The sequence below is a fragment of the Drosophila kikkawai genome, chromosome 2L, assembly GCF_030179895.1.
Source record: "Drosophila kikkawai strain 14028-0561.14 chromosome 2L, DkikHiC1v2, whole genome shotgun sequence".
NCBI lineage: Eukaryota > Metazoa > Arthropoda > Insecta > Diptera > Drosophilidae > Drosophila > Drosophila kikkawai.
The window spans coordinates 13,759,056-13,782,058 of NC_091728.1; the positions used below are offsets into that span (position 1 = coordinate 13,759,056).

General features: G+C 41.5%; 1 protein-coding gene and 1 long non-coding RNA gene across 3 annotated transcripts; one reads left to right on the forward strand and one right to left on the reverse strand.

Moving 5' to 3' along the window:
- Window positions 1-1,870: 1,870 nt before the first annotated feature.
- On the forward strand, window positions 1,871-21,420 carry rau (RA domain-containing protein rau). 2 transcript variants are annotated; one of them, XM_017166633.3, is made up of 4 exons: window positions 1,871-2,416; window positions 19,647-19,829; window positions 19,892-20,001; window positions 20,064-21,420. In XM_017166633.3, the coding sequence occupies exons 2-4, from the start codon at window positions 19,647-19,649 to the stop codon at window positions 21,094-21,096; spliced, it is 1,326 nt and encodes a 441-aa protein (XP_017022122.1). In that variant the 5' UTR covers window positions 1,871-2,416; the 3' UTR covers window positions 21,097-21,420. The 2 variants fall into 2 exon arrangements, with proteins under 2 accessions (XP_017022122.1, XP_017022131.1); XM_017166642.3 differs by lacking the exon at window positions 1,871-2,416 and adding an exon at window positions 18,944-19,528.
- On the reverse strand, window positions 16,400-18,201 carry LOC138927947 (uncharacterized). The gene is made up of 4 exons (XR_011444395.1): window positions 18,045-18,201; window positions 17,818-17,931; window positions 17,299-17,657; window positions 16,400-17,196 (listed from the first exon to the last, which is right to left on the reverse strand). It is a non-coding gene; the product is annotated as an uncharacterized lncRNA (long non-coding RNA).
- Window positions 21,421-23,003: the final 1,583 nt, after the last annotated feature.

Sequence of the window (23,003 nt, forward strand, 5' to 3'; positions counted from 1 at the left end):
ATTCCGCAAATTATCGAGCAGACAAAAAAAATAACACAACTTGGTCTTTATCTATTTCTGTTTTCGGTTCGTTGATGATAATTTCACTTTCATTAATAATTTTTGGACTTTTTGACTTTGTCATAATTAATTTTTTAACTTTTGTTTTCCTTTGTTGTTTCTGTTACGTTTCGGGGCTAAATAAATCAAGCCAACGAAAAATTTTTGACAATGCTAAGGGGAATTGAAAATTGCGCTTGAAGTTGGACTTTCTTTTCGCTCGGTTGGCTTTGCATGTGGCCAAAGTTCAGGGCTTTATTACATGTTTAATGGCAAGTCCGAGTTAGCAGTTGCCATAAAAGTGTTTAACCCATAAATGGACGGAAACGTGCCTATAATAAATCAACGAGTGGGTTCTAGGGAGGAATAATAACCAAATGTTGAGCCACGGAATATGTGGGAGTGCTCAGAGGTGACTTCAGGTACTTAAAGTACTTTAAAATAATTGTATAAAAACTTTTAAAGCTCTTTCTAAATATTTAATAAATTTACAAGTTCACTACTTCTATTTTTAGTTATTGAATCTTCCAATCTCCTATTTGTTATATCTTTTTTGTTAATATATTTTCCTAAATTTTCCACGCCCTATTCGAGAACTGTCTGCCCCGCCTCTACCTCTGCCATCCAAGCCCATCCGGCGTCACTCAACTGCGTCTGCCGTTCTCGCTGGCTACCCATCCCCAACGCCGATTTCCACGAGGAAACCCACATGCCGGTCAAGTCTGATTGGAAACCAGTTTCTCGCTCTCAAAAAAGTGAGCGAACGGTCGGCCGTTGGAGCCACTCGCACGCCCACAGCACCAGACTCTAGGGAGTTCGAGCGGCAACCCACACATGTTGAGTTAAGAAACTATATTTTTGGTTTTTAGAAACTCTAACTTTGAACAGAAACTCGACTTTTTCATCGAAAACTAGTACTACAATCTTAAAATATTAACCCTTCTTACAACTTTAAAAAATAAACAAAGTGATGTCACTAAAACCTTACTCAGTCACTTTTTATATATTTATAGGTTCAGTTTACTCTATCAAAAGTTTACTTTGTTATTTTTAAATTTTGAGTATTTTAAAGAATTCAAAAATATTTTTGAATCATTTTTTTCTGAGTGTTCAGAGAGAGAGAAAGAGAGCAAGCGTTCGAACATGTTGCTATAGCACACTGCAACAAATAAATTTTTTTTTAGTTAAGATATTTCCATATATTCAGATCGCCAAGGACAAGCAAGAACATCTGAAAAGAAATAAGGAGGCAAGTCTAATTTATTAATTTATTTGAATTAGCAAATATCTATTCAAAAAGGGAATGATTTTTCAGAGGCTATATTCCTCTATAAGGGGTCATTAAAATTGTCAACATTTTTGTTAAATTTGAATTTTGTATTATTTTGTTTTAGGCTGATTTGTTAACCTAAAAAACCAATTCAAAATAGTTATTCTAATTTAAATGAATGCCTATTTTAGTATGAAGATACTTTATAATTATAATAATAAATATAATTCAATTGAATAAACCAATTGAAAACTGAATAGCTCCCAGAAGTTAGCTTCTCTCTTCTTAAAATAAACGTTTTCATCTGAAAAATACACTTCAATAAAGCCAAAAAATCTTGATTGAATTCTCAAAAATAAAATCTTCATTTAATTCCTATTTTTTGTCAGTGTAAACAAACACACTCTGCATGTTGCTGGCTGGCCCTTAGCTCGATCCGTCGCTCGCTGACACGCTGCTTGCTAGCAACTAACCCTCGCAGGTCTTTCTCTCGCTTCCAGTTCTCTCAGCGACTGAGACTCTCCGACTTCTCCGGCAGGTTAGACCTCGCAGACGCTAGCTCAGCGGCTTCATTGTGACCGTAAACATCGCCGAGAGCAGTCGCTGCTGCGCTATATATCCATATTATTTTGCATTATCTTTCGTGAACCGACTAACGGGGGACTGTCAAAGCTGAAACGAAACCAAAAGTGCAACCGAATCCGAAATTACTATATTTTGCAAGCCCCGAAAATAACAGTGAACAGAATTAGAATCGAACGAAAACACAAGTGCATTGCCCAGTGGAAATCACTGCACCTGTTTCCTGTGCGTGTGCATCCGCTGTGCCCCCTCGAGTACGCACCTTTTGGATGTGGAAATACGCGTAGAAATGCGGCTCATATGCAAAGTACAGTGGAGTGCTCGATAAAAGTTAAAGCCATAAAACAGACGAAAGAAAAACAAAACAGAAAACACAGAAAAAAATATAAAATAGTGCGACCTTGTCTTGTCTTCGCTGGAGAGCTCTTTTTCCGCCATCCATCAAAGTCGGTCTGGAGTAGAGTCTTGGGATTACACACATAACGCATTTGGATATATATAAAAAAGCACCTCATCAGCTTAAAGGTAAGCCTCCAGATTAAACGTTCTCCGCGATCTAAACGAATCTAACCCAGTTTTCGAAGGCGGCTCAATAATTTACTCTCTTCCTCTAGAAAGTTTTGATGGGGCAAACGAGATATAGTCTGGTTCGATTGGTTTTCTTTTCGTTTTTGGCGAAAGTCTAGAATTTTCACTCCAGTCTAGTTTTAAGACCAATTATCGAATTGCGCGACAAGATCTTGGGAGATTTTTTGCCAGACCAAGAGTTGATTGAACCTCAAGACCTTTAGGTAGCAACGGTAACTGAGTTGTTGGCAACTCATTTCCGCTTCCCCGAGATCATCTAGGCGATTATAATGCAAATACACGGACTTTCTGTACGTCATTGTCCGGTTCTTTGGCTCACACAAAGTAAATTTGCAACTGAGTAATTTAGTAAGCATTTTTATGCAAATACCATTGGGCTACCCTCAAGGGGGCCACACACATAGTTTGGACAAAAGACCTTCCCAACTATTTACAAAAATGCATAAACATTTTATGTAAATTTTCCAGTCGACGTCTCCCCTAATTAGTGGAAGTCGTTGGGCTAAACGATTATAAATGAATCAAAGTTGGATTGGTTGGGATTGATATCTTAAAGGTTTGTTATGAGAAAAAGCTGTCTCTTTTGTATTTTTAACAAATGGTAACGAGTTCACATAATCTGAGCTGAGATTTGAGATCTGAGATGCATAGGAAAATACCTTGAAATGCTTTTAATCCCTTATAATACCATATATATCATTTCGTTTCGCTTGAAGCTTCTGTAGTTCTCATTTCCCTTGAGCTTCACAGCTAATAAACGCAAATTCTGCGTACAATTTTCATTGGAAAAGCAACAACACAAAGTTATTATTTTTCAACAGACTGAGGCAAAGTCAAGTCCATGTCCGAAGATGCCAAGGCTCTCACAGAGACCATGTGTGCTGACTGGGGGAAAATTCGCGGCGGTTTTGGTGCGATTATAAAATTTCCAAACCTGTGGTGGCTTTTCACTTCACTTTCTGGCCATGTTTTTCCTCCAGAGTTCGTCGTACTCACTATGATATTGATATTGAATTAATTTCCTGTCCTCCCGGAGTGTGAGAGTATTTTGTCTTGGGTAAATGCCAAATGCCAAGCACGTCTCCTCGTCCCCGGGATAAGCGTTTGTACAACTTGTTGTCTTTTGTTCGCTTCTATTTGGCTAATTAAAAATCAGGAAATGCACGCGAACAATGCACCCTAGCAGGGGTCCCCTTCGATCCCATCCTGGACAAGCTACGTGAGAGTTCCGATTTTGGGCCTACCTGCTCGTGTGCTACTGTCAAGTGCGGTTTCCTAAGGTTTAGCGCCTGTTCTCAGGTAGGACAACCCAAGCCAGGTTTTACGGATATTTGGACTGGATCCTGGATAGATACGTGCGCAGTGAAAGGATATTTGCTTGATTTAACTCTCATGTATTGCACCCACGTACTTGCTTGGAGGCGTTTTAAAAGGGAAGTAGCTCAATGCGATCCATTGATTAATGAAGGCTGAAAGTCGAGTGTGGTCTGGCCCAAGGGGTCATTTATCTTTAGCCAGAGATCTAGTCAAGAATTCTTACAACTCAATTCGTACTTAACAAGCAAATTGAGATATCCAAGATATAATCTCAGGGTGTGGAGTAGGTTTTTCTGCTAAAAACTGTCAATGATCATTCGATTTTAAAAGCTCCATCCGAAATGCTTTTGTATAAATCTTTTGGGGTAATATATGCACCGGTTTATGGCTTGAGGAAGTCAGTCGTCTGGCTTCCATATACAGTTATGCTCACTACAGTCTATTGTCTCTCCATCGAATCAAAAGACACACCCGCGCACACACTCTGCCAAAAGGCTATTGACAATTGACAAAGAATTGTACAGAAATTGCCATAAAATTGTGCCACCCGGACTTTTAGCTTACATGTCAGTGTCTCCCCCAACTCGTGTCATAAGCAAATTTCAAATGATTTGCAATTCAATGAGGCGTTGGCAACACATTTTGTTAGAGCTAAAAATTCAAAAGTATATACCGAAATTCAATTGAATTGAAATACAGGCTTGAATTGGGGTTTTTTCTTCATCGTCGTCTCGGTTATGTATGGCAACCTCGTTTAGCGTTTCGTGCTAACTTGGCTAAATTACAGCGAAAATCATACTTAGTCAGCGACTTTAAAAGGTGTATTCGATACACACAAGTACAGAGGCACAGTAATAATAAAAGGCTTCGTTGTTATTATTATAAATTATGGCCCAGTGTCAGCAAAAAATGGGAAGTTGGCGCTTTTACTAGTGGCTGGATATTTTTTGTTGACACTTCGTTTTGTTAACAATTAATTAACAAAAAAAGCCAAGAGTACACAAAGTCTGTTAACTGTTTGTTTGCGTTCCGCAACTGTGAAATGGAGTGGCCGTAAAACAATTATGTGGCTTTCTGGCCACCGGTTTTCTCTCTCTCTCGAAGTAACTAAAAGTGTGAATGCGAATGATTAGATATTGAGGAATTTGTGTTAAGTGATTCGCTATTGAGGGGGCTTCTAGCGAAACAGGTGTTAGTCATTTTTGTGGGAGATTTGAATATCTGATGATTACTGAGAAAATTCGTCTATGCTAAACGAAGTTGCCTTGGCACCTTGTAAATATTTTTGCAAGGTTATTCTAGTCTTGATCGGGGGTTATACTTACCAGAGACCCTAGTCTTTTCTTGGCTTATTTAAATTCAAGACTCTCTTTAGCTTATGGCTTGTTTTATGGTTAATCAAGGTTTATCTTGAACTTTCTTTTGTCAAAGTGTGAAGGGGTCTACCCATTCGCTTTTCTCACTTTTCTCTTCAGATCGGAAGATCCATTAGGGTCAGTCGTCCGCTGCTGTTAACCTTTCATTTTGTGCCCAGAGGCTCGTAAACTTTCGTAGAGCCAACTATAATCTCACAGAGCTGGGCTTATCGAGTGGGGGAAATCGTTCTCCGTATGCAACACGTGCCTCCATTCCACCCACCTGGCCAAATCACAAAACTCTCACGCCGCTCCTCCACAGCTTGGTTTGCTTTTATTTTCTGGAACTTGTGTATGTGAGAACGCTCGTCCAGACCGCAAAATGCAACCGCAAGTGGTTGCTGGTTCCCAGCTTGTAGCTTCTATCCTGGGACAGGAATTCGCTGCTACACGGGATGTACTGTGGGAATGCGGAATGTTGGGGCTAAAAGTTGATTGACTCACTTTTTGCCTTTTTGCAAGTGGACAAGTCGGGATTCATTAACTGCAACTGCAACTGCAACTCTCACTCTCTTTCTGGGCTTTAAATCGCTGGGAACTCCCGGTTTTTGAGGAGGTAATCGATATGCGTGTAACACCCTGTTGGTTGGGGGCACTTTTATGCTAAAAGGCCGGAAACTGTCCGGATTACAGCTGAAAAAGGATTAACAAAAAAAAAAAAGAACAGAAGCTGACGAAAAAAGCAAATCGTTTCGAGCTCTATTTGAGCGTGATTAATTTCTGTACATCAGTCAGTGCCATGCCGGCTAAATGCAAACACTTGGCGCAGACATCCAGGCCCCGACTGAAGGACTCTCTTCACTGAATTGCATTTTTTTCCTACCATTTTGGACGTTGCCTTTACCCTTTTTCCCCCACTCGACCAGCTCTTGACAAATTAACCAACTTAAAAGCTGTTGCAGCTGAAGGCTCGTACACTGGGATACTTGGCTATGGGGATACGTCTGCCAAGTGACAACTTGATGTCTTCTTTGGCACATCATATACACAGCAGGAAGCCCAAGAGGTAGAGGGACCTCTCTCCCAGGCGAGTTAATTGTGCGTTTTGCAAATTCGTGTGGGAATCGGCTTGGCCATTGTTTTTATGTTGTTCCCATATTTTGGCCAAGACTGGAAGCCGCTGTTAGCAGTTTTCTTTTGGGCTTTTAGGCAAACGAGTTCAGTTTTTCTTGCTTCTTTTCAGTTTTAGTTCCTATAGAAGATAAAGTACTATAAATAACAGACCCAGTAGAAGTAGAAATGAATCAGTTGCCCACACAGAATCGTATTCCTAGAGCTTATCGGTCTCTCAATGGGCACAAGGCCCTCGAATGTTGCATCTGCCAGTGGCTTTCTCTGCCAGATAAAACGTATATATATATCTCCAAGACCTCTCTTTTTCTCTGCTTAATATTAAAACATCTTAATCGCCACTCGAGTAAACAAAAGGGGAACGAAAAAGAGATATGGAAAATATTAATTGTGGCTGCTTAAGTGGAAGTCTTCGCCGGCTTTTCAGCATATTTATGGAATATGCCTGCAGAGAGGCATCAAAAATAAATATAAACCATCCCTCGAATGAAGAGCAGAGCAGCTCATAACTTCATTAGGGCGAGGCAGACTTCTTCCCGGAATTTTTTGAAAGTTTTAACACCAAGTGGGGGAGTTGCACATTGTTTTTTTTACGGCCTTGATGCATATAGTATTTTATGATTAGTTCGAGGCTGTTGTGACTGGCAAAGGCATTAGAGGGAACAAGCTGGGACAACAGCAATTTGTAGTGTATTTTTAGCTGATTTATCCGAAACAAATGTGCAATTTGTATGGAGAGAATTTCAGCTAAATGCGCTGTTGCTCGTCGAAGACAATAAGCGGCCTTGCCTTGGAGAGACACAAATGCGAGGCTGGGAAATTTTCGTAACTTATTGTCTAGAATTTGAATGGAGCGGAAAATCGTGAAATTATCTACAAATAAATGGGGGAAAAGCATTTTGCTGTTAAACCGATGTTGCAATAATTTATTGACAACCACAAAAACTGTAAAACAATACCTGGTCCGCGCTTCCATCGAAATTTGTGTTTGCTTTTTGCAATTGTGTAAAGCAGTTGCCAAAAGCGAAATGAAATAAATCGAGAACTTTTGCTCTGAATTTATAATTTCCGCCCCAAGCTGAAAGCTTTATGTGATTTTTTTTTTTAGACTCAACCGCTTTAAGTTTTGCTTTTATTTTAATATATTTTAAATTTATGAGGCGGCAAGCCTCAATGAAATATGACAGGATTTTAACAGATTTATGAAGCCATCGGGGAGTATTTTATTTTATTTCGCAACTAAAAAAATGAAATGGAATACATATTTAATATAGAGCTATGGTTCTTGCTGTTAATCACAGGCAGGCATACATAATTTTAAAGCGGCATTTAATTAATTTCAACAATATGCAGCTGAGAGATTTAATAATGCAAATTAAGTGTTACAGAAATTAATGACTGTTGAATACTCTATTTTGTAAAATTTATATATTTTAAGACAGGAAGCCTCTGAAAATGTACTTTATTTATTTCGACAGCTTATCACAGACACTCAATAAAATGACATTCCCCAAAAACAAGCTGAGTAAAAACATTTCATTGCCATTTTTATTTCTTTGCAATATTCATACGAGTGCCAAATAATTCTGTTCTACAGTGAATATAAATTAAATATAATGTGCAATATGAAAATGCATAATTGATTAATTAATTGAACAACAATTGAGTTTAATTGAGTGTCATATCGAGATTTCCCCGCGCCGTGCCGCTCCGTTTTTCCATTGTGGTTTTTCCTCTCAATCGGCCATTGTTTTTATATATTTTTTTTCTGCTTATTTATGTGTGTGTTTGTGTGTGTGTTAGCTTCCGACATGGCCAGGAAGATGTCAGGGGCAGGCATTAACAGTTAATGCATCATCGGCCGGACGGTGAGCATATTTGCACTAAATACCAGAGTTACAACTTTTTTTTTTTTTTGCCGGCCCAACGACTCACAGTGGAGGCTGCCTGGGGACAATCACCTTCTGGCCGATCAGCCACCTGTCCCGGAAAAGCACTTGGAAAAGCGCCGACGACGAGTCAAAGACCGCCACTAGTAAAGTTGCAGCAAAAGTGCATCTGTGTACATCGCTGACTAAGCGGTGACAGTGGCAGCGAGGCGAGGCGATGCGAGGCGACGCGTGCTACGTCAAAGCGGCGGCGGCTACGTCAAAGCGTGACAAATCGCCGCGAGATGGTGATGTTGTTTACGCAGCAGCTCTTTCCACAGTCTAAGTACATGTTCTAGCTGGTTTAGTTAGTCACTTTAACTAGAGATGGTAGAGTGAGTTAAGTACTCGAAAGAAGTGTACTTAAAATAGAGTTTTACCTGTGAATTCTTTCAAAAGCAAGTTGATTATTAGTAAATAATATTCTATAAATTGTTTCTTTATTAAAAAAACACTTTATTATAATAAAATAATTTTATAAAAATTATTTAACTACCCAAAAACCCCCTTTAAGGGTTCACATTTCCCTTTAGTAATGCCACCTCTAACTTGGCCACATTTCTAGCGAATAGGCTGGCCAACTTGTTGCCTGGGCACAAAGCCTTCTCTGCCCAACAACCATACCCCAGAAGTCAGAGATAATCGGCAGAAAATAAAACGGAGACAGGAACACTGTAGTACAGACAAAAATGTTAATTTCGTTTGCACAGAAGCACAGTTCGGAGGGAAGCCATTAGCAGCGAACGGGCCACAGTTGAACTTAATTTTGGGCCAAAAACTTGGATTCTGAACACATTTCACGGGCAATTCCATTAGTACTTTGGAAAACCGAAAACTAGTTTAGTTTAATTTGCAGTTCCCAAGAAATTTTGGCCACAAGAAAGATGATAGAAGACAGGCCAAGGCCGGATCTCATTAAAATACTAGAAAAATTGAAGCCTGAGGGCTTCTCTTTTTTTCTTGTGTAATTTATGGCCAGCTGAATAGAATAGTTACACATATTTTTGGGCCAACACAATCGGCTTCCTGTCCAGCACGACCCAGAATATGGCATATAGACTGGGTTATGTCTGCGATACAGACTCGGAACACAAAGGATTCTGTCCACTCATGCCGACAAATTGTCGAGTTGACAAAATATCGCTTACCAAACATTTTCTGAACGCTCCATAAATTCCCCTCAATTTGCCACTAAAAAAGAGAGAACAAAAACTATTGAATTTGGAAGTTGTAAGGCAGGAAGTAGGCCCCTGAAGGAATCAAAAGTGTGAGAGTGACTAATTGATAAATGAGGAGATGCCGTGAAAATGGGAAACTGATTGGCCGTGAGGCAAAAAAAGTTATGAGGAAGTCTACACAAAAAAAGGAAATCTTAAGAAATCAGTAGAAATAATTCCACATTAAAAAAAGAGTCCGAGGAGTTGAGGGAATTTTTGTAATGACTGTTGAATCTAGATATAATGGGTTTAAGGCTAAACATGATTCTAAATTTATATGCTACTCATAAAAAGTGAGTTGAGACCTATAAAGAACCTGATGATAACCTAAAGGAGACATAATGGTTCTTTATCTTGATTGAACATAAAGGCAAACAGGTTATAGGAATGCGGAAAGGGAAGGCAAGCTTGCTAAAGGGATTTTTGATGATTTTAAGGCATTATTACATGACATTATTAGTAGTCACAAAACCCACTAAGATTATGCAACACTCCCTGTACAGGCTTACCTTAGAGACCTCTTAGACCCGACGTTCTTATCTCTGCCTAAGCATCAATCTTCCCCTTGACAAGCCGGAGCCCTTACCTGGAAAGATAAGACACTGGAAGCCGCAGCCAGCACACCTCTTTTCACACCTCTTGTTTTTTCTTTCCTAAATGTGGGCGTTATTCTTAGACAAAGGTCACACAATGCCGCCTAAATGAATCTTGTTAGCAGCTGACCCCTGAACTCGGAGAAGAGCATCAATGTTCCAGCTCCGGAAGAGGAAACGGCATTTGCATCCAACGAAACTAAAAGCAGAATCATTTTTGGGTCGCATTTATTTAAATGGCTCCACAAAATCAAAGTGGCCGACCTGAACCGGATTTTCAGAGTGCCAGGAAAAACATCAGCATCGACATTTTCCCCATTTCCCTGCCGCATTTTCCACATGTTGTGCAGACGCGCATCCCAAAGAACCGATGCTGCTGCTGCTACCTGCTACCTCGGCAGCTGCTGGGACTCGAAGGCGAGGTTTCTCATGGCGAATTCCCACAGTGCACTATCTCTGCGCTATCGCTGCTCAGCAACTATCCAGGGAAGGACTGCAAGTCAGCTGCCAGCTCAGCTTCCATTCGCCGTATCAAGTGTATCCCATGGATGCGAGTCGGCGTGGCGAAATCATATGTGCGTGGCCAGATTGCTGCTGTTGTAGATGTTGTTGCTGCTGTTGTGCTGCTGTTGCTATTGCTGCTGCTGCTGCTCAGAAGAGTCTTTTTTGTTTTTGGCAGATTTTCTCATATGGTTTTTCATAATGCTTACCCAGTGGCAGCTGTCGCGTGGCCATGGGAAACTCGGCGAGGAAACAGTTGCAGGTTGCAAGATGCACTTTGCATGGGGCGAACCCTTAGGCTAGATTGATTTATGTGATGGGAAATGGTTGGAATTTGTACAGGAAATTCATACACAGAGATATTAGAAATAGTATATTTTAAAGCTTTCTACCATATAATCAATATTTGTGCAAAGATATTTTATATTTACCCCATCTTATCCCTACTCAACTCACGAATTTTCCTCATTTTCCTTTTCGTTACAGGTAAGCACAGCTGGCAGCTACTAGATTACAGCTTCTATGACCATCTTTAGCGACTTTTACTAGCCGAGAAAACTATTTATAAGGTAATTCGAGCTGCGCTTAGCTTAGCAACAGGCCGGCTGTCCGGAATGCCTGAAATGACAGGGCAAATAAAAATTAATAGCCGAGATGGCGAAGGCTCCTCCTCTTGGTCCCCGCTTCCCTTTTTTGTTGTTTTTTCTTTTTCATTTCTGCCCCAGATTACGCCGCCCTAACTTGGGTTTGCCTCGGCTCCTTTGGCGGCCTTTGTTTACCTTTGAGTCGAGGTTTTTTCCCTTGTATGTTAGGGGCCTTTGTTGGTTTTGTTCGCGGGCCCAGGCCCAAAAAATATACGAGAGTATGCAAACCTCCGAGAATCTGTATGTATTTTCGAAAAAAAAGGAAGCACTTATATATATTTTGCGTAATGCGGCGGCGGCGGCTGCGACGGCGCCTGAAAGCGTTGTCCTTCTTTTAATAGTCTTAAATTCCTGAGCAAATAATTTGACAGCAAATAGAGCCCGATGCCAATGGCCAGAGACAAAAGGGAACCCAGAAAGCGGACAGGGATATTTAAAATATTTGTCCTCTAAAGTTTTCTTTTTCCTTTTCTCCCTCTCTTGAGCCCAAATTAAATACCTTGAATTTTAATTAGATAAATGGAACGTTACTTGCAACCAGAGCTTCATTTTGGTAAATTTTCCATTTAACTTTTTCGGGAGAGCCTATGCTGCAGTGGTTTCCGCATTCTCTGGTGCAGCAACTTACAGTTAAATATATTCTCATTGCCATCTAATTGAATTTCCGTTTCCCCACATGGCGCTATTAATGTTTACATTTCCTGTTTTCCACACGCACAGACGAATCTCCCCAAAAAAAAAAAAAATAGAAAACTCTGTGTAGGAAGCCAGGGAAAACAAATGTCGGCTTCAATTTCCCCAAACCCAAAACAAGAACCTTCATTTTGTCGTTGTTTTTTCGTTCGAACGTGTGGCTAGGTGAGGCTAGGCAAACTTATTAATGAATTTCGCTTGGGGCACCCAGCTTAGAAAAGGGGTTTTCTGTAGAATTCAAGGGTTTTAATGCTCAAATATTTGTAATTACTTTATAGTATGTATTGTGTGGAATATATTTAGGAAATTAAAATCGTTATGTATGACTTACTTTTACTTAAATATTTTTCTGAAAATTTACATCTTAACTCATGAATTTATCATAGCTGTTTTTCCCCTAATCAAATTAAAAAATTTTCTAGAAATTCCTTACTGTATGTACTTAGAAATAATACCTTCTTCCTAGTCTTTCTGCAGATTTTCTTCAGTGTTTTAAAAAAGTGGCAGGTTTTTGTGTGGGAGTGACTGCCACAAAAGTGGCGACATGTGGCACCATCCTCTAGAAGCTCCCAAGTCGAAATCGGTGGCACGTGCAGTGAAACACGTCAATTTGAGGAATTGCCAAAATCACGCACGGAAGACTCAATCTTCTTCTCCTTCTCTGCTTCAAAGAGATGTTTCTCCCACAGCAGAGCAATTATCCCGACTCTGATTGCTCTGTGACGCAAACGGATAATCGAATGAGCAGACACTCCCTTCCCTCCCCCCTGAAAACCGAGTAAATATAGACCACAAGACAACAATTTAAATGCTTAGACATATCCAGCATAATTTAGCATAACGTTGGTATTTTTCTGTATTTTTTTTCCTTCTCTTGGCTGCCACCGGATGGCAAAGGCATTTCGAACCAGTTTGTGACATGGAACGATGCAAAAAAGCATCGCTGCAGCCATAAATCATATCGAAAGAATTTATGCAGCAGGCAAATTCCTTGGCCTGGAACATGTTTCCACCCAACAACAGGTTGCCGGCGTTTGTTCAACGGAAGTGGCTGGAAAAGTCTTGCTCCCTGCCTCCTCTTAATGAGCGGGAAGTGATTTCTTCCAATTCGACTTCCTGTTTGCCGCCGCTGTCAAGGATGCACTCTAATAGGTCGCTTTCATGCCTCCAGGCCTCGCGAGCTGAACTCGTTAGCGAAGAGTATCTCATAGATACGCGACTCTTGATGGCTAAGTGCGTATCTATCTATGGTTTCCGGTGACACCTAACTAGTTTTGGCTGTCTTCTAGTTGAGTTATTAAGCTGAAAATGAGTGTATTATTAAATTTCTTAATCACTTAATGGCACACAAATTATTTATAATTTATTTAAAGCCTGCATTAAAGTATCTTTAGTTTGAAATTAACCTGCCATATGCAGAGTTTTCCGCTTATATTTTGTTTATTAATTATTTCAAAAATATCATAACTTGTTCTCGCGAATTTATTTGCAATTATTAGCAGAGCTCTAAATCTTCTGGCACTCGCAGCATTCACATATGCGAACTGAATTTATGGCAGAGCCCGAAAACTTTCGCTGCAAAGTATGCAATGGCAAATTGCGCGTGCCTCCTTATCCTGCCAAGTGTCTGTGTGTGTGTGTGTGAAAACGTGTCCTGCGAGTGTCTCTTCCTCTCTCTCTCTCGGTGTGTGCTCCACTGCATTCGATTCAATTTCATAGTTGATTCTGGCTCACACCTACGCAAAATTTACGACACTTTTAAAATGTGCAATTTATGAGAACACCAAGGATACTGCAAGGAGGCGTGGCCGGAGCCCTGCAAAAATGATGGAAATTTTCCAGCTAAAATGTTATGAAGTTGCATACAATTTAGGTTTTATTCTGTAACGATTTACAAAGCCATCTCTAACGAAGTTTGCCCAGCAAACAAAGGGAGCTAGACAATGGATTCATTTTGAGGCTTTACTAGGGAAACTTTTACAACTCATAAGTTCATATATATATACCCAACATATGCCTCATCGATCTGGCTATAAATTGCATTTGAAATGCCGCAAAGCATGCAAATGATTAGGTGACAAAAACGCAGCAAATACCCGCGGGAGGCATCAAAACCAACAGCATTTGACCGCAAATTTTAAACACTCTCGCGTGGTGCGACATGTGCTGTAGAGGGCTGTAAGGTGGGGTTGGAAAATGGGTCTCGGTGGCGGGTTAATGGAAAATTCGATGCCCAAAAGTATGCTCTAAATAATTGGAAATTATTTCTGCTGTCAGTGCATCATGACATGTGAGAGGCTGTCGTCCTACCCACTGGGTGGTTTGGGGTGTCATGTGTGTGTAGTTTTTACATGGTGACAACATCTATGCAGTCCTATCCATTCTGGTGCATCCTGGTGCATCTTCCACCCCCTCCGCTGTTTATCTGCCACTTTATGCTTACATAATTTCCGAAACATAATTCCCCACTCTTCTCTCTGGGCAGCCAGAGGGGCAACTCACTGATGGCATGTTAATCCGCTCGCTCTTGTTTTGCATAATAACTGCGCGGGTTAGTTGGGGGAGAGGGAAAAATTCAGAGGGGTGGAGGAAAAATTTAGAGGGGTATGCCCAGCATTCTTCACAAGGGGCGCCGCTTAAATATGCCAAAAAATGTGCCCCAAGCTGGGAAATAGTCGGAAAATTATGAAACAATTGAAACACCAGGCAGCAGGGAGCAAGCAGCTGCTTCTTTTTGGCTTATTTAATGGGATCCTGAAAAAGCTGTTCACTAGGAAAAATTAGCATGAATTATAGAACATATTTATTATTTAGTTAGTAAAATTTTTATGTGTATATTAAGGGAGTAAAAATGCAAAATCAGCAGAAAATGAATTCCCGGAAGCAGTGGCATTTTCACATATTCAATAGGAAAAAGAAATTTTGTTGTTTTTTATATTAAATACTTTTTATTATATATTTTATTTACTTTCTTAAAAATCGAATGTGTATATTAGGGGAGTTAATTCATATTTATTCAGCCACTTAAAATCACAATTAAAATCCCTTTTAAAGCTTACCTTTTTTTTTATAATTTAAAATAAATTATTTTGGTAAATACTAACCTAATCCCAGTGTGCTTTGTTAGCATCAACTTTGAAAGAACCCCAGGAAGATGTTTAATTCGCAGCGTTTGCTGCGATCCCTTGCAGCCACAACTGCGCTTTGTTGCACGCGCTTCTCTTGATTCCGCTTCATGCACGAGCTGCTCACCTTTTTGCCCTTTTGATTCTATTTCTGGGGCCGGGAATAGCCTTGGTGTGCCTTGGTGCCAGTAGCCAGTTTCCAGTATCCAGTACTTAGCCACCTGCATGCTGGGTGCACGCCTTGGCCAACATTTTAATGAGGAGCCCCGCGCGTTGGTAATGCTTTCTAATTTCAAAACTAAAACAAAAGAACCCCAAACAATCCACTCACAAAGCTCTAAGGGAGGCTATAGTCTACCCAAAAGTTGATTTAAACTACAACTTAATTTAGTGTTTTTTTTTCTTTCTTTCTTTAACAAGCCTTGGCATCCTTTTTACTAGGCAACACTTTTTAATTGCCTGAAAAAATGGCGCTGGCTAAGCGGCTTACATAAAAGCAGACAGCACAAGGCAATAAAAAATGGTCAGAAAGGAGGCTTAATGCCGCCAAAGATAAATAAATAAATACCCCGCTTAAGCTAAAATTATAAATGTTAGCCAGACAGACGAAGCACTTTTTACAACTAACTTTTTTAGTAGCTTTTTTGAGGTTTTTTTGAGGCTGTTTTGAGGCTTTTTGTTTTATGTGTGGCACTGGCAACACATTTCGAAAATAGTTTGCTTTCTGTTTTTGTTTGTCCTTGTTGTTTTCATATATTTTTTTGGGATGTGGTAAAGCATAACGTATTTTATTTCACAGCTAAATTTGTATATATTTATATAAGGCATTCTTATTATTTTGTAAGAATTTTAAATGTGTTTAAAAATACCTTTTTAAGCTAATAAACATTGTTTTTTGTTCACCACATTTATTTTTGGTCAGTTATTGAATCCGTTTTACTTAGCGGACTTTCCATAAACCTATTAACCCATAGCCACTGAAAATTTCATAAATAGAACCAAAGTCTGTAAAGAATACAGCCAAGCTTTGCGCATAAATTAACCGTAAAGCGAAACATCAAAAATCACTCAACTAAGAATACGCAAAGTAAATGAAAAAAAAAATGGGAAAAACGGCGAAAAGAAAACCCTCTCCAGACGGAAAAAATCTCTGGCAATGCATGGCTGAATATTGAGGCAAAAAATAAAGAGAAGCTAGAACAAAAGTGAGACTCATAGCTGGCCATTCCCCATAAAAACGGTTAACTTAATTGACTTTTGCAAGTCAATTTCATAAATTGCATTCAAGTAAAAACTTAAATGCGATTATTGAATTTATTGACAAACAGCAAATGAATGTTGTGCCATATGGCAGCAGGAATATTAAAAATGCTAATAAAATAACTGATGATACGGAACTATGGCAGAGCTTCAATATTGACTTTTACAAGTAAATATTTTATTACCTTTTTTAACCGATTTCATTTGCATTAATGTACTTTAAAAAAGAGACTTCATTCTATTGTAACAAGTGAAAATATTTCCCTTGAACCGTTTACAATCTGTCAGTTTGTCCTGATCGATGTTGGAGCACATCCTTGCCAGAATGTTACTCATTTGCTCGTCTCGTTGGGGTACAAATTATCTGGCAGACATTTGGCTTTTGTGTCTTCATGATTCTTCTGCCCTGTTGCATTTTCCCCTTTGCCGTGCGTGTGTGTCTGTGTGTTTTGTCTGCGATTTTTCATCTCCTGGCAGAATTTTTCCTCGACGATGGCCACATTTGGCAAATGCTCTGAGGTTGTTGTCACTCCGGCTCCAGCTTCAGTCTTTGATTAATAAAGCCAGCGTAACATGACAGTCAAATCTTATCAGAAAAGAGAAAGAAAAAAAAAAGAAGCCGGGGATCCAGGATAAAATTGGTTTGGGGGCAAGCTTAAAGTATCTTTTCTTGTTCCGTCACAAAAAAATATTCACTGTGCTGGTCCCTTTTCTAGTCTGCTGGCCATGAAAGTATTCTCTAGCTCCTTTCCGCTGGGCGGTTAAATTCAATCAATAATCCTTTCGGCCGCTTGGCTCTTGAATGTGTGAAAATGATAAAGGACCCCGCAGGCAGGACCTCCGCCTCTGATAAAAGTTTTGAGAATGTATCGGTAACTGGGAAATCCGGTGCTTGTCAGCAACAAGTTCAAGGACATGTCAGGGCTAAAATTTGTATTACTCCTGAAGCTAAGCTAAGAGATGGCAAGGGGAAAAAGGTTGTTAAATAAAACAAAAATATTTACAACTTAAATTTTAAGCTCAACTTGAGTTAAGATATATTTTCAAGCTCTTACCTAAGAAATAGTCTTGGCAAACCTGATCCCCAGCGTGAGTGATGCTGTCATCTCTTATTCGACGGCTGCTTTTACGACTTCCTTGCGAGGAAACTTAAAATTAAAACATTCCTGGCAAGTTCTGAACATCTTTCGTCTGCCCCGTCTTCAGCTGGTTTTTATTGCCTCTTTTGTTTGTAGCCAGCAGTTGTGTAAGTTGTGTAATGTCTATCTGTCTGTCTGTTTGGCAGAGTTACTTACTGCTCCGTCGCCTCCTTCGGTGTCCCTCGGCTGGGGCCATGCTGTATTGCCTTCTGGAATTTATGCGACTTCTGTGGCACTTTAAGGGGCGAGCAGCCGTGACCTTTGGCGCTTCGATTCTGGGGCATAATTGGAAAAGTTCACAAGGACATAGTATTATTATCAGTGGTCCAAACTAGGGCTAAGCAACTCAATTAGAGTTCAATGCGAGTTGTTCTTGACCAATCCGGGTAAGTGCCACCCATGACAACCATAAATCTTTAACTTATTTCCACTCACCGAGCCCTGGCATCACCTCAAACTGGATTCCTATTAGCATTTTTCTTGCCTCTCCTTGCCCAGAGCTCTTCTTCCAGTTTCTTTCAATTTTTATGACCAGCCATGTGTAGGGTCCTAAAATTTTATGCGAATTTCTAATTCAATTTCACGTTAACGATATTTTCTGGATTTCCTTGCGTCCCTTGCCCTCTGCTGTCACATTTGCTCATCTCAAGTGGCTTACTTACACTTTATTCGATTTCAGCTTGTTGTTCTTTTTTTTCGTTTCTTTTGAGTTTGGAATTAATTTTGGTTGATTTGCAATTTGAAGCCACCGAGAAGCGTCTGTCAGTGTCCCCTAATTTATTTCATCAATTGAGTTTCGAGTTATTACTGGCAGATTTTAGTTCAGGCTTTCACGGGGCAACTGTCAAAGTGTTTTTCAAAAACATTTTGGGAGTCGTAATAATGAGGGAGAGAGTGGTGAAGGGGAATATTTAAGGTGCACTGGAAGAGAGTTTTGATGGAAAACTCACTTGAAAATTATAAGAATTTGTTGATGTAAAAATAGAACGATTTTTTTAAATAAATTATTTTAAAAAAATTATTTTTACTGATTACGAATTCCTTAATTCCAAAAGAACTTCTTGAAATAAAATATATAATAACATTCTTAAAAATCTTAAAGTGTCTGCTATATAGGATAAAGTCTCCGAGTCTCCTAGAGAGTTCAATTTTGCAGTTACCCGAGTGCCATCATCGCGTGAAACTCTGCAACATTAGCCGCTAATTGCGGGAGCAGCAGAAGTCAGCACTCAAGCGGGTCCACCCGCCTCCAGTCGCTCTTTTTACCCCCCTCCTGAAGCCACTGGATTCGCTGAATTCCAGCCCCCCTACACCACACACAATCTGGCACAGTGCTTGTCGTTGGACGCAGAGAGCTAGCTCCTCGTATCGTTTGCATTGCTCCAGTGCTTGTTGAAATTTTATGCTGGTTCGCCATGGTTCACTTGCTTCACTGAACTGCGAATGCGAATGCGACTGCTACTCCAACTGCTACTTGGACTCTGTTTCTAATTAATCGTGTGAAAGTCGAGCAATCATAGTTGCCCCTTATTCAGAAATTTTTTACATTTTAATTAAATGCTGCAAAGAACCAAGAAAAATATATTTACACAGTTACACAGTTTGGAGACTGTCAGGAATTGCATAACCGGATGTTGAGCCGGGCCCTCCCACCAACTTCCGCCTGCAAACGGCTCACAAAGCGGCACGCCTCGAATGAGACTCTGCTTGGGGGATCTCCACGTACCCAGGGATCAGGAAAGAGCACACGGCTTGGCTTTCAATCAAACGTCAGGGGCGGCGATTTCCCCGATGAACGCCCCATTTCGTTTTCATGGCCCATTGTCAGTGCCATGAACGCAGCGCAGCGATGCGAGGCTGCGACACAGCGAGCCCTTTATTAATTTCAATACATCACCCCATCCTCCGCATCGTCTGGAGAGCTGCTTCGGCTGAGGACACTTCTCCTCAATGTCTTCCCCTCCATTTGCATGGCTCAATGAGTGCTGGCTGCCAGCCTGAAAGTGGCTGCATTCATCAGGGAAATGCGTGCATTCAGAGGGGGGTTGTAAGGGGGAAGTACCTTCCTTCTATAGAGGTTTTTCTGGGAGAGAGCCCACATATTTACTTGGATACTAAGCATAAAATTAGGTGGCATTAGCAAAAGGTTTATGAGCTATTTCCTTTTTAATTTATTAAACTATTCTTGCTGCATTTCCTTCTGGTTTAGGTTTAGAAAAAGCGGCTTTAAAACTAACCCTCATTTTATCTTCTCTACTTTTCAGATGCTGAAGCACGTACAAATCTCGCCGCTGCGCAATCGCTCTGACTCGGTGTCCTTGCGCTCCTCCAGTCATGCCTCCTCCTGCGCCAGCTCCATGTGCGGCAGCCCAGAGCCACCCACAGATCTGCAAAGGACACCCTCGCGGGCCTCCAGCTACTCCAGTCTCAATGAGCAGTTGCCACAGGTGAGTTCCTCTTTAAGAAAACCAAAGAGAAGCTTCTTCTAAGACAATGATTCCCTCCACAGACCACAATCAAAGTGTACACCAACCGCCTAAAGATTGACATTGAGTACAAGACTTTGGGCATTCAGTGGGACACCACCAGCAAGGAGGTTATTAATATGCTACTAAGACGGTACGTTGAAAATATATATTCTTTAAATATATATATTCTAATCTTTATATCTCCTCTTACAGCCTCAAGATGCGCCATCGGGATCCGCGTCTTTTTTACCTCTCCATGGAGGTGGCCGTGCGCCGGGCTGGTGTCAAGACCATCCTCGTGCTGGACGACGACACTAGACCAGCCATTATGCAGGCCTGTCACCCCAAAGGCGAATCCCGCTTTTGTCTCCAGCTTAAACCCGGCGGCCTTATCCGCGTCCACACCTCCGCCCTGCAGGCCAGCTCCCAGTACAAGTCGCTGGTGATCAGCGAGGAGACCACCAGCGATGAGCTGCTCCAGCTGCTCCTGGGCTGCTATAGCTCTCCAGAGCCTGTCGAAAGCTTCTCGCTGTATGAAGTGTGTCCAGGACAGGAGTGCCAGCGCAAGCTGCATCCAGATGACCTACCACTGCGCACCCAGGCAGAGCGGATGAAGCGCGGCGAGGGCTGTCACTTTTTGGTAAGGCGGACGCCCAATTATGCCCGCCGGCGGCAGCTGTTGGCCAACCTGAACGAGGCCATTGGCCAGGCTGCAGCAGAGGCGGCGGCAGCAGCAGCAGCGGAGGATGCCACCAGTCTGCTGGAGCTCTCCCTCGAGTCGGATCTGTCGCTCTCCGAGGATCTGCATAGCTGCAGCAGTCGGAGCAGCGGAAGCGAAGATGCCGAGGATGAGGACGAATGCGCCAGCAGCTCTGGATCTTCGGATAACTCCACTGAGTGTGCCCTGCGACGCGACTTTTATCCAACTCCTTCTCCTCCTGCTCCTGTTCCTGCTCCAACAACGACGGTCACTGTGTCGCCGCCTGCCCGAGCCTACAGCCCCGTGTACAACATCCGCGAGATCCGCACAGCCTCGCACTCGTTCTCCTCGCTGGGCAAGGACAAAAAGCTGCTGGACATACACATGAATGCGCGGTACACCTCCGGGGGAGGTCTCTATGGCAGGCTGATGCCCGTGGCAGAGTCAGAGACCCTGGATCTTAATGGGAATCCCAGCGCCAAGCTCACAGCGGAGGCGGTCAACAACAATCCGGCCAAGGGTCTGGGACACTTTGTGTATCTGTAGCAGTTAGTCTAAGATAATAAGCCCCAAAAAGTAGTTTGGACCAAAGATGCATTTGTAGTTTAAGCCTAAACCTTGGAAGAATGTAAATAGAAAGTAGAACTAACCGAGGAGTAACCTAAGAGTAGGCTAAGACCTAACGAAACCCCTAGCTTAAGGCAAAGAAACCATCTGCTAACAATCCCAAATCAAAGGAGTCTATAGCTTAGTGCCCTAGTCCCTTGACTAGAGTTTCGATAAGAGTAAGAATCTGGACAGCTTGTGGCTAACATTCGTATAGAAACCAAAAGATATTGTAATAATAAGCAGCGAATATGTAAAACTAAAGACCAGTGCCATGTGTTTTTTATTTAAGGACGTGGGGGGTAGGGATTAAGTGCGCCTCCGCTTCGTTTTAATTGCATTAAAATCAGGTTAAACACGTGAGCGTGGGGCCGCAATTAATGCGGCCCGCCGCGCAATTTGTATTTCAACGGACGCCGGCCAGGTTCGGGTGCGGAATTAAGGCTCTCCATCTCAGCTCCGGGTGGCCAGTTGCCGGCTTATGGCGAATGATTTATGCGGCGTATGCGTAATTTCCAGAGCCATAAGCTTTTATTTTTTATTTTATTTATTTGATCGAAGGATTTAAACATGGAAAGGCTTTCACCAAACGCCCACTTATCGGGTCAGGGTCTCCTTCGTCCCTTTTTAACTAATTTAAGTTCGAAGATGGGGTTGCTTTCGGGTCAAATTAAAAATCAACAAATTTACCCAATCAAATCCAATTTGCTGCATCCTAAAATAATAACTCCAGCCAGGGGTCTCTGGAAATATCCGTTTAGGACTCGGGAAAAAGGTCTCACTTACCGGATTGGAGGACCGAGAGTTTGTTTTGTTTTTTGTCGGCTCATTTTACCAACTTTTAAAGCCAAAATTGCACCGAGCCCGAGACTCATGAAAAATGCAAACTGCCACTGAGTTTGGGGGAGGAGGAGGAGCCTTGTGCGGCAGCTGTGCAAACGGAAGCGGAAATGCTAAACAGCCTGCTCGCTCTGCTGGCCAGCATAATAACTTAAGCACTTTATAAGTCGAATTTAAAATTTTCCAAGCAAAAGGCAAAACTTGCCTGCTGTCTGTGTGAGTGTTGGCATTCAAATTTTGGGCAAAACTTCAGCGGCTGTTGCACTCGAGATAACTGTCTGTCATTGCCTGGATTCGAGTCTGGAAGTGAGTGTAAGGTGGGTGTGTACCATTTGAGTGGACATGCATATATGCAGGACCAAAAAGTGGCCTTGCTGCTCGCCTGAACTCCTGGTAGTTGCAGCTGGCCAAGCATCCTGTCTGGTCACTTGACCCCACCTCACTCAACCCCAGAAAGACTGTTCCCCACAAATTTAATAAAAATTGCAGAAAAATTGGCCAGGAAAAAATCAGAGAGCCAGGCAAACAGCAATTCACAGCAGGACGTTCCTACAGGTAAGGCAGATTTATCTTGTTTTCGGGCCAAGATGCAATCGCTCTTAGCCAGAGGGTTGGTAAGGGAAAATGGAAAGTTTTCAGCAAGTTTTATTTGTCTTTAGCATTACACTCAATATATTTCATTTAGATTAATTTCGAGAGCACACACACACACAAAAGGGAAGGGCCAACTTTCGTCCTGCTCAGCCTGTTGGCAGTTGTCGTCCTGTGAAATTGAAAGGAGGAGGCAAATTTTACAAAGTTTGTGTTTGCACAAGATTGAAGCCAGAACTAAGAGAGAGAGTGGTTAGTGTAAAAATAGAAATGCCTTGGCCCTGGTCACGGTCGCCATCCCGTCTAAACGCCACGCAACGTAACACCACGCGACGCGGACTCTCACAAAGCCGAATCAAAGTTGCATCCCGTGTAACCCGTTCGACTAATTGCCATAAGCCGTTAGGTAAATTTGT

Bases quoted from the DNA above. Each gene is read 5' to 3' on its own strand.
- rau (XM_017166633.3), top strand. From the start codon at position 19,647: ATGCTGAAGCACGTACAAATCTCGCCGCTGCGCAATCGCTCTGACTCG. The intron at 19,830-19,891 runs GTGAGTTCCTCT...TTCCCTCCACAG, and splicing joins TCAATGAGCAGTTGCCACAG to ACCACAATCAAAGTGTACAC. The intron at 20,002-20,063 runs GTACGTTGAAAA...CTCCTCTTACAG, and splicing joins ATTAATATGCTACTAAGACG to CCTCAAGATGCGCCATCGGG.